The 15,102-nt window shown below is 35.9% G+C and overlaps 2 protein-coding genes across 2 annotated transcripts in view; both read right to left on the bottom strand.

Moving 5' to 3' along the window:
* Positions 1-15,102, bottom strand: part of LOC122989689 (complement factor H-like) — a 52,009-nt gene that overhangs the window by 19,703 nt on the left and 17,204 nt on the right. Inside the window, exons 16-17 of the mRNA XM_044362723.1 lie at positions 14,364-14,543; positions 5,084-5,263 (exon numbers count right to left, since the gene is read on the bottom strand). Of these exons, the coding sequence (XP_044218658.1) occupies positions 5,084-5,263; positions 14,364-14,543 (360 nt within the window). The remainder of the gene's footprint in view (positions 1-5,083; positions 5,264-14,363; positions 14,544-15,102) is intronic.
* Positions 7,078-11,927, bottom strand: LOC122989692 (complement factor H-related protein 5-like). Its single transcript, XM_044362726.1, has 5 exons — positions 11,783-11,927; positions 10,907-11,086; positions 10,099-10,278; positions 8,413-8,610; positions 7,078-7,283 (listed from the first exon to the last, which is right to left on the bottom strand). The coding sequence occupies exons 1-5, from the start codon at positions 11,850-11,852 to the stop codon at positions 7,093-7,095; spliced, it is 819 nt and encodes a 272-aa protein (XP_044218661.1). The 5' UTR covers positions 11,853-11,927; the 3' UTR covers positions 7,078-7,092.

The raw sequence follows: 15,102 nt of genomic DNA, 5'->3' as shown, positions 1-15,102 counted from the left end.
AAAGCTAAAACAGCCAGAATGTGCAATAGCTTCTTTCCACAAGCCATAAAACTCACACCTTAAACCTGTACCTTAAACCTGTACATGCAAAATACATACATATATATATATATATATATATATATATATATATATATATATATATATATATATATATATATATATATGTAGGAAAGCACACCGCTGTAAAGGAAAGGGGTGTGCTAGATTTGCAAAACGAGAGCATCATTACGAAATGACAATAGTAAACAATAATCATTTTATCTTGATTATCTTGTTTTCATAATCGTTGGAAGCCAAAATTGTAATTGAAAATAAAATTTGATTAATTGCACAGCCCTGTTTCATACTCTCAGTTGCAAGCACTTCACTACATATCACACACTGTCCCCTTTTATCCTCAATGTACTAAAATCCACATTTTAAATACTCCGAGTCATATCTTCGCTTCGCCATCTTGCCTCCGAACATCAACACAAACTTAAAGTGAACGTCAATCAAATGATGGTTACCATGGTTACGGCGCGAGACTGCTGCGCGTCTCTGACGCATGCCTGTCAAAATAATTTATTTTCAAAATAAAAGACAAGACCAATATCAGATGTGCATTAAATATTGTTTATTTATTTTTGATCTGCTGTCCGTGACTTACTTTTGGGTTGTGACCCACCAGTTGAGAATCACTGTTTTATGGGATCTTTCTCTCCTGATGGTTTAATTTTTTTCTGTCCACACTGGTTCCCAATTAGGCCAATACTATATGTTAACGTTAGCATTTTTTCATGTTATTGTTCCAACAGTTCCTTAATCTCATCTGCACAAATTGGTCTTTTGAATCTCATTTTTGGTTCTTATAATTTACTTTTATCACTTCCCTTCTGTGTCTTATCACTGTGGGAGTAAACTGCAGTACTTGTAACAGCTGATAATGAGCTATAATAACCAACAGATAACAAAGATTGAGAAAATGTGATAAAATGTGCGTCTAGAATGGGATAAAAATGGAAAAAAAAATCAATTTACAGATTATTTGTATCTGTGTCACAAAGCAAGTTAAAGGTGTTTGATAAATCAGCTTCCAGACCAAAGCAGAAATCAGCTGGTTTAGTGATCATTAGTGAGTAATATAAACAATGTCAACATCAATATAACTTTGCTCCAAAGATTTCAGTCTTTTTCAATCCATCTTTTATTTTTTAATTTGATATATTTTATTTTTTAATCTGATATCTGCTGTCAGGCAGATATCAGATCCGGCAGAGACCACCGGCAGGAAGGCCTCCCTGCCACGACTGCGGATATCTACAAAGTCGCCTCAACAGTGCTCACAGGCGGATTGCTGAATGGAACGACTGGTCCCAAACTGTGGAGCCTATGCTGGGCAACTGGTTGCTTTATGACCAGAGGTTAAGCGCCAGTAACGCCACCATAAGAGAGCTGGAGGAACGTTTGGAGTCCAAGGAGAGGGAACTCACTGAGGTGCTCCAGAAGAGTAGAGATGACATCTCTGAGAGAGATGCACTCATCTCCTCCCTCAGAGAAAATGTCCAAATCAAGAGCATACAGGCCGACATCATTGAGCGCTTCTGGAAAGAGGAGTGTATCAAGGTCACAGCCAGATATGAGGCAGAAAAAGTCATACTGTTAGCTTCTGCCCAGCTGAGAGAGGACACAGTGCACAGCCAGAAGATGGAAAAGACAGAACAGGAGAACGAGGGGACGCAAGAGGCGAAACAACAAGAAAATGAGGGGAAGCCAGAGAAGACACAAGAAAATGAGGAGAAGAAAGAAGAGAAACAACAACAAAATGAGGAGAAGAAACAAAAGAAAGAAAGACAAAAACGGGAGAAGGAGCTAAAGAAACAGAGAGCTAAAGAAGAGAAGATGGAAAAGAAGAAAGAAGAAGAGGAGAAAATGGAAAAGAAGAAGAAAGAAAAAGAAGAGAAGATGGCACAGAAACAAAAAGAAAACAAGGAGAAGAAAACAGGATTTTGGAGCTGGATGTGCAAGAAGAAGAGCACCAGCGACAGAGAGGTGGAGGAAGCTGCTTGTTCAGTGCAGGCCGAACAACAAGCAGAACCCCTTCTCTCCACCCGCCCTCCCTCTCTCCATCCTTCCTCCTCTCCTCCATCTTTCTCACCCCCATCCTTCCTCCTTTCCTCGTCTTCCTTTACCCCCAACCTCTCTCCTCTCCCCGCTCTACCTTTCTTCCGTCTCCGCCAACCTCTCTCCTCACCTCCACCCTCTCTCCACTCCCCCCTCCACCTTTCCTAACCTCCTTCCTTCCCTCTTTTCAGGGCGGCACGCGGGCTCAGTGATCAGCACTGCAGCCTCACAGAAACACCTCCACCTGCTTGTTTCTGCTTGTTTCTGTGTGGAGTTTGCATGTTCTCCTCGTGTCTGCGTGGGTTTTCTCCCACAACACAAAGACATGCAAGTTAGGCTGATTGGAAACTACTAAATTACACCTCAATTGATCACAAATACCTGATGAAAACACAAATAAAAAAAATAAAAAAAATAAAGTACAACTGTATGACTTTATACTGTGAATGTTAGAAAGTAGAAGCTCTGCTGTCAAATATCATGTTATGATTTAAAAAAGATTAACGTTCCATTCAGAGAGGATCACAGGAGGAGGTGGAGAATCAAATATTCTCTGTGCTCCTCTGTAAGTGAACTCATGCTTCCTGACGCCATTTTAACCATGAAGAAATGAGATAGTCTGTAATAGACATGAATATTCAGCTGGACAAAGCCAAAGCATGAATATCAATACATGTTTCAGACTTAAACACTTGATTGTTATTATTCAGTGTGACTTTTTTCTGCCATAGCTATGCATGTAGATGCAGAACTCTGAGTTAAACACACTCTTCAAATAAATTACTGGAAGCAAATGTGAAACTGTGGAAAAAGTTCAATAATGGTGATTACAAATCACGAAAAGATACCAATCAAATTGTTTTAAAAATGAATTAGTTGCTATAGTAAAACGGAAACTGCATTCACAAAAGTATAAGCTAGCTGTCAAATGACTTCTATTATTCATGCTGGGAAGAAACACAGTAACACTAAGTCCTCATAGGAAGCAGCTACATATATACATACACACAACATGGGTGCAATGCAAACAGGAACTGCTAACAGATAATTCAGCATACATTTAATAGTGTAAATTAGCCAAAATGTAAATTAATATTGGCTGAAACTTGGAGGCAAAGACAATACCAGTCCAGACCTGTAGCTAACGTTACAACAGCCCATTTAATGAACTTTTACTGTATGCAAAATTTTATGATATGTGTGCTTTGTCAACCATCTTTATGTAATGATACCCTAAATCATTACGAAAACTGTGGTAATCAAAGACTGGAAACAATTTTATGCCATATCAATAATAAATATGAAGGGAAATGTAACTTACTGAGGCATTTTATATCTCAACCCATTCACCATAGAAGCAGGTTCTGTAAGGCACTAGTGCACCAAATCCGAGGCTTAAAAATGTACTCTGGTTTAAGTAATGTCTGCTAAAAACTACAGTGCACAATATACTTAAAGATTTACATCTTCAGAGAGAACAAATGGTCTTGGGGCTGAGAGCGACACACAGGCTAGGGAGGTTGAAAAGCTTGGTGTTTTAATTAGTTTGGAAACCTGCGCACATAAAAACCAGTTGCTTGCACATGATATGAGTGCACAGTTTCAGATTTGTGAAACCTTTTTTCTATTTGTGAAAACACATTCCACATTTCTCCATTTCATTGGTCATGGCCAAGTAGAGCTCCTCTTTCTCACTTAAAAACAAAGGTAGAAATGTTTTACCTTTTAAAAATACAATCACAAAATATCTTTATAGAGTAAATTTTCTGTCTAGACCACATCTGTCTAAAGAGGTAAGGATGGAAAAATAAGTGAAATCGCCCTTTTTTCAGTTATCACAAATGTTTACTCGCATAAAACATACATGCGTCTGATTGTGAAGGCAGAAAAAACAAAGTGAACAAACTGTATATGTTTTATTAATATTGAAAACTGAAGTATAGACAGTGGACCAGTGCACAACTGTCAACTGTTAATTTTGTCATTAAAAAATTAACTCTGATTATCTTTTACATGTTTGTCCAGACAGCTCATGTTTATCACTTCCAGCTGACTAAAACTCTTAATGGCAAGTTGGCAGGGCCATCACACCATCATTACACTTCTGACGCATTCTCACTCTGCCGTCATGTCTTGTTCCTCTGACACACTTGAACGATATTACATCGTCATGGGCTGAATACAATTTATCTCCACCTTTATATTTGAATTCAAGATTATTTGTTTCCAGGAGTTCTCTATCCACAGTGCAGGGTTCTGTAAAAGATAACAGATAAATAACATTACATTCATGTGATGTATGAATTTACAGCATACTCCATATATGATTATTGTCAGTGTTGGGTAAAATATATATTTAGTGTGTAATCAGTATCATATTAAATTACAATACTCTGTATATAGAGCACACATTGCATGCCAGAAAACCATGAAACAGATAGGAAGGTTATATTGCCTTATTTTATACCTTTTTAGATTGATTAAGATACTGCACTACTTTAAATGATCTACAATGGAAAGTATCTATCTCACCAGCTAGCTTTCATGGCTATCTTTTGTTGTTTCAGCTGTCTATTGGTCTATCTCTGTAACAATTTAACATGTTGACTTACAGAAATAATACATTTCTTCATGTAGTTACTGTATTTTGGCTTTGTACAGCAGAATACTTTCTCTCAGGTACATATGAAATTTAAGAGTGGTTCTGACCTATCAAAAACACTCATTTAATCTTTTGTATTATCTGAATGGAGTTTAAACATGATGCACAAATTAAGCAAAATAAAACATATAATAAAAACAAACTTGATGCAAAATTATATCCTGTGCACCATATCATTGTGGCTTGCCAATTAGATTTTATTTTATCAGCATATTTTGGCAGAGCAACTTAAACATTTCAGTAGTTTCAATTAATGTTTTTATCTATGTAAAATAATTACGCAAAATACAAGATTAAAATATGAATATGACTTACTGAGGCATTTAATCTCTCCAGTCCATTCACTATTGTTGCAGGTTTGGTAAGGCTCGCCCTCCATGACGTAGTATCGCTGACATATGTATTCAACTTTTTCATTATGCTCATATCGAGGTTTAGCACTGGTCGTGGTGTCTCCATTTGCAAGGACAGGTGGTCTTCCACAGCCTGCAGGAACTAAAAGAATGTGGGTGATAACAGAGAAAGCAGAAGTTTAGACATTATTGAGGTGAAAATATGACATTTTTCTAGAGTGACAGATGTTTGACTGTGATTTGCAGTTACACAATATTTTGCAGTCACATGTTTTGTGGCCTTAAAAGTGAATGTAAATGGAAACAACTAAAAAAATAAATACAAATAAGTCATTTTCAGAAAAGCTCTTGTAAGTCTTTCTTATAGAACCCTGTATATCTATATGTTTCCATTATGACTTTTAATGACTATATGTACAGTCAGTAATAACATGTGCTGTTTATCTGGGCATGTTATTCTGATAACAAGATATGATTTAGTCTTTGTATTTACATCTGGTATTAATAAGCACTCTCTTTATCTTGACACTGTGATCAGATCACAGATCAAGAACAAGCTAAGGGAAAAGGAGAACTAAAACCACTGGCACATCAGCTGTTTGCTCCTGTTTTATGGAAATAGTTGAGAAAGATGAGAAAAAAAAGCTCTGACAAGGGAAATGAAGCTGAATTTCTTTTAGGAAATCAGTATTCTACAAGGTTTATGCCGTTAAATCAAAATTGATTAACAGATATTTAATGTATTATTAATTTATATTGAATAAAATAAATATTTAATAGGTTAACATTATGTGTGCTCATGACTTCTCTATCCAAGGTGCAGGGTTCTGTAAAAGATAACAGATAAATAACATTCATGTGGTGACTGAATGTACAGCATACTCCATATATGATTGTTGCCAATGTTGGGTAAAAATACATGTTTAGTATGTAATCAGTATCGTCATCTTTCTTGTCCATTTGAATGGTTATCAATAAAAATCAATACACAATTTAAATGTAATTATATGTGATTTAAAAGATATCAAATCACATGAATTTCACCAGAATTTCATCAGTATCATATTAAATTACAATATTCTGTATAGAGAGCACACATTGCAGGCCAGCAAACCACAAAACCGATAGGAAGGTTATATTGCCTTTATTTTATGTCTGTTTAGGTTGGTTAAGAACCTAAAACCCCCCAAAATGTAGATACTGCACTACTTTAAACTATCTGCAGTGGAAACTATCTATGTACAAACAAAATGTGTTCTTTCATCTTTCTTGCCCATTTGAACGGTTAAAAAAATCCATACACAATTTAAATGTAATTATATTTGAATTAAGAAACCTAAAACCTAGAAAAATGCAGATACTGCACTACTTTAAACTATCTGCAATTGAAAGTGTCTATCTCACCAGCTAGCTTTCACTTGATGTATCACTTTTGTTTCAGCTGTCTATCGGTCTATCTCTGTAACAATTTAACATGTTGACTTATAGAAATTAAACATTTCTTCAACATAATCTTTATATTGTAATAACAGATTCCAAAAAGTCAGATTCCTGTCTCAACTTAATTTTCACTAAATATGTAGTTACTGTATTTTGGCTTTGTACAGCAGAGTTGTGATATTATCAGCATAATTTGCAGCATTCACCAGTTTTCTGGTACTTTCTCTCAGGTACATATGAAATTTAACAATGTTTCTGACCTGTCAAAAACACTCATTTAATCTTTTGTATTATCTGAATGAATTTGGAGGTTAAACATGATGCACACTAACCAAAATAAAATATATATTGAAAACAAACTTGATGCAAAATTATATCCTGTGCACCATATCATCCTGGCTTGCCAATTAGATTTGATTATGTTATCAGCATATTTTGGCAGAGCAACTTATACATTTCAGTAGTTTCAATTAATGTTTTTATCTATGTAAAATAATTACACAAAATGCAAGATTAAAAATATGAAGGGAATTATGACTTACCGCGGCATCTCATCTCTCCAGTCCATTCACCATTGTTGCAGGTTTTGAAAGGCTTGCCCTCTATGACGTAGTGGCTCTTACACATGTATTCAACTCTTTCATCATGCTCATAGTGATGTTTAGTGGTGGTCTTGGTGAATCCATTTACAAGGCGAGGTGGTATTCCACAGCCCGCAGGAACTAAAAGAATGTGGGTGATAACAGAGAAAGTAGAAGTTTAGACATTATTATGACATTGTTACCTAGAGTGACAGATCTTTGTCTGTGATCTGCAGTTATTTTGCTTTTAGAGTGAATGTAAATGTAAGCAACCACAAAAATAAATATAAATTAATAGTTAAAATTAATAGCTGTGTAATTATTTTTCTCATGGTCTTTATGTCTATATGTATATCTATTGTTATTCATATGACCACATTTACATCCTGATATTAACGTGCTTTTAATCTGGCTACATTATCAAGATAATGACATCTGATGACAGGCCTTTGCATCTTGGATCTCAATATACAAATTAGGTAGACGGAACCTTTCAGACTTGTCAATATACAGTACACGGCATGTCGCAAGTCAAGGCACGCAATGCAGGATACACCAGGTGGAACAGCATGACATGCAAGGCAAAGATCTCGTGGCAGAATGGAGATAGCTGTATAGATTCATAGAATGACTTTCAGCAAGCTTGCTGACTAGGCTAACACCATTCAAGTTCAAATGTATTGTCATTCAAACCATACATTGGCATATATAACAGAATGAAAACATAACGTACCCAGAGAGGCCACAACTTTCACTTTTTTAAGCATTTTTACCCAGATATATAAGCTGTCATGTGTTGAAAATATTATATATAAATATAATGTTGGTGGAGACCAAAACGGAGATAAAAGAAATTGAATGTTGGACTTTTATTTGGCAGGAAGCCAGAAACACGCCTACAAATGATTGCTATTGTTGCTCTGTGTTTGCTGGATGTGCAACCTTTTGTTAAAGTTTCCCACATCAACTTATAAGGCGATAATATGTCAGTGTTGTGTTCACAGCTTGTTTCTGAAGCCCCCTAGTGGCAAAAACTCAATAACTACAGGTTTGATTCCACTTATCTGAACAACAATATACTGTATGTTTCTTCAAACCTCTTCAAAATCTTAAACAAATTACTCCACAGCCATTGCAATTCTAACATCTTTCAAAATCAATAGTAAACGGGCGTCAACTTTGTCAATAAAATGGATCATAACATGCTCTACAATAAAATTAGAAAAGGTTTTTATATGGATATTTTGTACACTGTTGCACTGATTCTTACCTCTGCAAGAAGGGAATGGTTTATCCCACCGTCCATCTTTGCCACATATCAGCACTGAACTACCAACAAGAATTGTCCCAGGACCATCACAGCTAAATGTGAGTATGTGATCAGGAACGATGGGATCATCATTTTCTGGCAAACCTTTTACTGTTATCCCTCCATTTGCAGGCGGGGCATCACAGCTCGAAGCTGGAACTAAACACAAACAGTCAGTCAGGCCCACTGAAGGAAAAAAAAGCTGAACAGGGCAACAGTTTAGATGTATAAATGTATAAATACAACAATCTCATCAGCCAACATTAAAAAGTACTTTTGCAACAGAGAGAAGAGCCTAACGCCACTGAGATCCTTTAGATTGAGGCCAAAATGCAAAATTTGTGTCTCCTAAATAATAGGCATAAACCAAAAGAAATGCTACATCTACAACTGCTAAACTTTTTTACCTTCAATTCAGTAGACATAGAAAAAAAACCCTATACATCATTTATGTGTTGCTTTGAAGATTGATGTTTACTTGCTAGCAATTGCAGTCAGTAACATAATGCAATGGTCTTAATAATCCTTTCAGGACCCTAATCTGATTTTTATTTACTTTTTTTTATTCAAATATTTATAAATGTTAGCATGTATATTGAAATCATCATGTTCAACTACTAACAATTCACTGTTTACAAGTAGATCTGTGCCAATAATCAAACAACTGTACTTCTCAATTCTGAGTTACAACTTAAAATTTACTCACTCACAGTATTTCATAGCTTTAATTTTGTGTATAAGAGATGATAGTCAGATAAAATAAATGTGATTACAGTGCTATTAAGAAGGTGGAACAAGATACACATTTAACATCTCTTTCTCTCTTTCTCATTTGAAATTGTGCTGCTGTGCCCTTCATGTTAAAGAAGACACATTATGCACATGTCCAGATCCATATTTTTATTCTGAGGCTCTACTGGAATGTCTTTGCATGATGTGACAACCTCAGCAACAAAGATTATGGAACAGACAGATGTTTATGGACATCTGTGATGAGCCAATCTCTTCTCTTAGGGAAGTGTTTAGGGCAGGCTGCCTTGCATGGACCATTTTTACATATGTTCAACTCAAGTTTTGGAACTTGGAACCATGTTTAACATGGATATCCAACATCATGACAGTAACAGAAGATCACAAAAAGCATGTGTCCCCTTTAATTTGACACCACTCCACTTTGTAAAGAATATTTTTATGCAAACGAAACAATTTTATATGCCACTGGCTCTTCCCTATTATCTGGCCATTGCAAACCTAATGAACCTAATGAAATGACAAAATATATTGTTGTTCATACCCTCCACAACAACACATATAAGGGTTTTCTGATCTGATGTCACTATCCACAGGAAGAAATTGCAGTTTCAAAATGAAAACTGTTTTCTGGGTGCTCATTCAAGGATTAGACTAACGTGTTAAACTGCTATCACATTTACATAATGAAGCTTGTGTCTGAAAAGGACTTCTGTTTTTGTCTTACAAAGTCTAAAATGATAATAGATCTTTTTAAAAAATATGATCATTTTTATAACAGGTCCTGTTTTGGATTAGTGGATTACTGCAGTCCTTTGCTATCATCCAATATATCTACAATTGGAGTAGTCACTCAGTCGGTGGTGAAAGAGTATAAAAGAAAGCCATTTAACTTACAATAGCACGCTCCCCGATGGACTGCCAGCCAGCCTGTGCTTGTACATACGTATTTGATGGTTGGACCTGATATATAACCAGGGTCACAAGTGAAATGTATGATGTCTCCTTCTTGGTACTCAGCTTTCTTGGTCTCCTCTGAAATGCTGGCGTGAGGAACATCTGGGAGCTCCGAACATGCTAACAAATAACATGGTAACATGGGAAAAGAAGAAAAAATTGTACACATTGTCTCATCATTCAGAGATCTAATGAAGATCTAATTGACACAGTACAGCATTAAAAATAATTAGGTCTCCAAGAACCCAAAAGGGAGTAAAGTATTCATCAGCATCCAGTAGGCTCACAGAGAGTATATATTCATAGTCTGCCCATCTAAGATTGACTGATCACCTACTAGAAGGGTAGAGACGATAACTATGACTCTGTTTCATTCATTCCCAAGCCACAGTAAAGCAGACCTGATACAGTATGACTTAAAGGTAATGTCTTGGGTTCTTTGGGGTGATTGTAGATTAGTAGGTTAAGGGGGCGGCCGTTCATGACAAGGTTGGTGGTTTGATTGAATGTAATGTTCAAGGTTCAGCTTTGTTGTAATCATACAATACAGAATTGCACAATGAAATGCAGTTTAGTATCTGCTGGGAGTGCAGTCCTTCTGTGGAGGCAGCGGTTAATAAATGGCCTCTTTTAATAGGGCCTATGTTGATAGGCTTATTTGAGTGTATGGATGCATTAAGATGAGACCATGTTGAATGTTTTACACCTGAACTGCAGCAACAGTAGTCAGTAAAGCAACTTAACTCACAGTAGCACGTTTCCTGCCGGACTGTCAGCCAGCCTTCATGTGTGCAAACATATTTGGAGGTTTCATATGATGTATAACCGGGTTCACAAGTAAAATGTATCACATCATGTTGTTGGTACTCAGATTTTTTGGTCTCTTCTGACACATGGGCATGAGGAACATCTGGGAGCCTCAAACATGCTGAGAGACAAAAACATGGCAACATGACAAAAGTTCCACTCTTACACTGTATCATCAATAGTTTGCCTTATATATGATAGTAAAGAGATGAGGGGGAGCTGGACACAACAATAAAATCAATGGATATCCACATCACTGAATGGCTCCTAAAATAATTATAAAGATTATATGAAGAATTTTCACATGATCCTCATCAAGTATACCTTTTCTCCATACACTCCACCTTTTATATGAGGTACACATCTGAGTAGCTAAAGAAATTTTTATGTTGAAATGGTGGAATGAATTTATAATATATATATGAAAAGCTAAAAATACATCATAAAGACATTATAACAATGATACAAAGCTGTTACATTAGTTAATGCATAACCCATTTTAATAGTCCAATCCTCTATATGTGAATATTTTAGATGTTTCTTGTGACAAAAAAAAAAAAAAAATCGAGAAAATAGATTTTTTGAGAGTCAGTCAATGTTGCAAAAATCCTTCACTCCTATGATAAGCAATTTTTTCATTTTTCAGATTCATGTAAATAGGAAGAGATTTAGCTATGTGACAGTGTGCAATTATAAACGGTGGGACTAATTAACCAACCGCCCTGCACATTTGCACTAATTCCTCTTCGTCTTGGTTTAACATAAGCCCTGTTTGTATCTCAAATCTACACCTGAGAAATTAAAAACTCCTACTTACCATTTTGTGATAAAGAAACTGCCACATTCCCCCACAGTTGGAGGAGCAGAAAGATTAAAGACAACTGCATGCTCTTGTGACAAATGCTGTTTTCTGAGCAGAACTCCTGTGTGTTTGTCTCCAGCTCGTGTCCTCAGGGGACACTGAGTGTCGCAACATGCAGTGCCCAGTGGGATTGCACAAGGTTTTATGAACACAACATGATAAATGGCACATTCAATTTATACACTCTCATATATGTTCTGTATCCTATCAATACTGGAATTTGGAATTTGTTCTCAGTCAGAAAACTTAAAACGTTTAGGTGTTTGAAATAGTTTAGTCTGTATAAGAATGGAAACACTTTTTGTTTGCTTTCATCGATTGCTGCCTTGATCATGTTCGCTGGTCATGTTTTTGAAGTTCAGGAAATGAAACATTCTGCACAGAAGTTGTAAGGAGGTGGTTGGGGTTCCTGTCCTGTTGTCCACATGTTGCTAGGTTTATACCACTCAAACACTTTGTTACGGTCAGGGAAAAGTTGTAGTTTTGGTTAAATATTTTCTGCTTATGTACAATATTTTTTTAACTGTCAACAAATCCCATAATTGTTGTCTCCATTGTTGCAAATTATTAAAAACACACCCGTGAGCCACACTACTGCACTGGGATATTCCTTCACCATAGGCACCGTAATTTGAGTTGACCCCTCATGCACTATCCTGCTGTCATGAATCTCACCAAATCCAAGGCTGAAAATAACCCTTAAAAATACACAATTTACTCCAGTTTAAGTAATGTTTGCTAAAAACAGTGCAGTATAGCCCATACCTATGACCCATTTTTAAAGATCAGAGTGAACAAATGGGCTTGGGGCTGAGAGCAACAGACTGGCTGGGGAGGTCAAAAAGCATCGAGGGATGGACTAGCTAGCCAGCTTTATCCTTAAAGTACACTTCTTGATTAAATGTACTTTCCACTACTGGTCATTGCACCCACAGAAGCATCCATTTCAAGCATCTCAGGGTAGGAAAATGGTCCTAATGGCCCCAAACTTAGGATTTAAGAACCTGGTTGCAAAGGTGGAAAGTACTGAGAGATGGCTTGATGAATTGTTGTTTATGGTCTTTTCATGAGATTCATAGACAATAACAAAAACACATCCTTTAACCAAGACCATGATCTTTCCCTAACTTTAACTAAGTGCTTTGAATTCCCTCAACCTAACCAGAAACGTGTTAATCATGCTTTTGTTGCCAGGAGAAGATGTTGGAAAATCAAACAAAATGCATTGATATTGATCATTTTGAAGATTTTTTCAGTGTGAGCATTGTTAATTGACAGTGAAGAGTTTCCAGATGCATTCAATATAAACCTTTTCTCTTTATGTTGATAATCACTGACTTGTTGTCATTAAGTGTATTTTCAAAATATATTTGTAACTGAGGATGCGTTAGTTATTTATTTTCCCCAGGAAAGCTGATCTGACTCTCCCTCTTGTAACACTGAAGACTCAAGATGGGACACATTGACTTTACTGTCATAGTGCATATACATGCATCTGATTATAGAGGCAGAAAACAGACAAAGTGAACAAACTGTATATGTTTTATTAAAATTGAAAACTGAAGTATAGACAGTGGACCAGTGCACAACTTGTCTAAAAATTAACTCTGATTATCTTTTACATGTTTGTCCAGACAGCTCATGTTTAACACTTTCAGCTGACTAAAACTCTTAATGGCAAGTTGGCAGGTGCATCACACCATCATTACACTTCTGACGCATTCCCACTGTGCCGTCATGTCTTGTTCCTGTGACACACCGGAACCCTATTACATCATCATGGGCTGAATACAATTTATCTCCACTTATATGTCTGAATTGAAGATTATGTGCTCTCAGAAGTTCTTTATCCACAGTGCAGGGTTCTGTAAAAGATAACAGATAAATAGCATTACATTCATGTGATGTATGAATTTACAGCATACTCCATATATGATTATTGTCAGTGTTGGTTAAAATATGTATTTAGTGTGTAATCAGTATCATATTAAATTACAATACTCTGTATATAGAGCACACATTGCATGCCAGAAAATCATGAAACAGATAGGAAGCTTATATTGCCTTATTTTATACCTTTTTAGATTGATTAAGATACTGCACTACTTTAAATGATCTACAATGGAAAGTATCTATCTCAGCAGCTAGCTTTCATGGCTATATCTTTTTTTGTTTCCGCTGTCTATTGGTCTATCTCTGTAACAATTTAACATGTTGACTTACAGGAATAATACATTTCTTCATGTAGTTACTGTATTTTGGCTTTGTACAGCAGAGTACTTTCTCTCAGGTACATATGAAATTTAAGAGTGGTTCTGACCTATCAAAAACACTCATTTAATCTTTTGTATTATCTGAATGAATTTGGAGTTTAAATATGATGCACAAATTAAGCAAAATAAAACATGTAATGAAAACAAACTTTGTCAGCATATTTTGGCACAGGAACTTATACATTTCAGTAGTTTCAATTAATGTTTTTATCGATGTAAAATAATTACGCAAAATGCAAGATTAAAATATGAATATGACTTACTGATGCATTTCATCTTTCCAGTCCATTCACCATTGTTGCAGGTTTGGTAAGGCTCGCCCTCCATGACGTAGTAATTCGGACACATGTATTCAACTCTTTCATTATGCTCATATTGAGGTTTAGCAGGGGTCTTGGTGTCTCCATTTGCAAGGACAGGTGGTCTTCCACAGCCTGCAGGAACTAAAAGAATGTGGGTGATAACAGAGAAAGTAGAAGTTTAGACATTATTGAGGTGAAAATATGACATTTTTCTAGAGTGACAGATGTTTGACTGTGATTTGCAGTTACACAATATTTTGCAGTCACATGTTTTGTGGCCTTAAAAGTGAATGTAAATGGAAACAACTAAAAAAATAAATACAAATAAGTCATTTTCAGAAAAGCTCTTGTAAGTCTTTCTTATAGAGGCCTGTATGTCTATATGTTTCTATTGTGACTTTTAATGACTATATGTACAGTCAGTAATAACATGTGCTGTTTATCTGGGCATGTTATTCTGATAACAAGATATGATTTAGTCTTTGTATTTACATCTGGTATTAATAAGCACTCTCTTTATCTTGACACTGTGATCAGATCACAGATCAAGAACAAGCTAAAGGAAAAGGAGAACTAAAACCACTGGCACATCAGCTGTTTGCTCCTGTTTTATGGAAATAGTTGAGAAAGATGAGAAAAAAAAGCTCTGACAAGGGAAATGAAGCTGAATTTATTTTAGGAAAATCAGTATTCTACAAGG

The sequence above is a fragment of the Thunnus albacares genome, chromosome 9, assembly GCF_914725855.1.
Source record: "Thunnus albacares chromosome 9, fThuAlb1.1, whole genome shotgun sequence".
Taxonomy (NCBI): domain Eukaryota; kingdom Metazoa; phylum Chordata; class Actinopteri; order Scombriformes; family Scombridae; genus Thunnus; species Thunnus albacares.
This window is presented reverse-complemented; position numbering and strand designations above follow the sequence as displayed.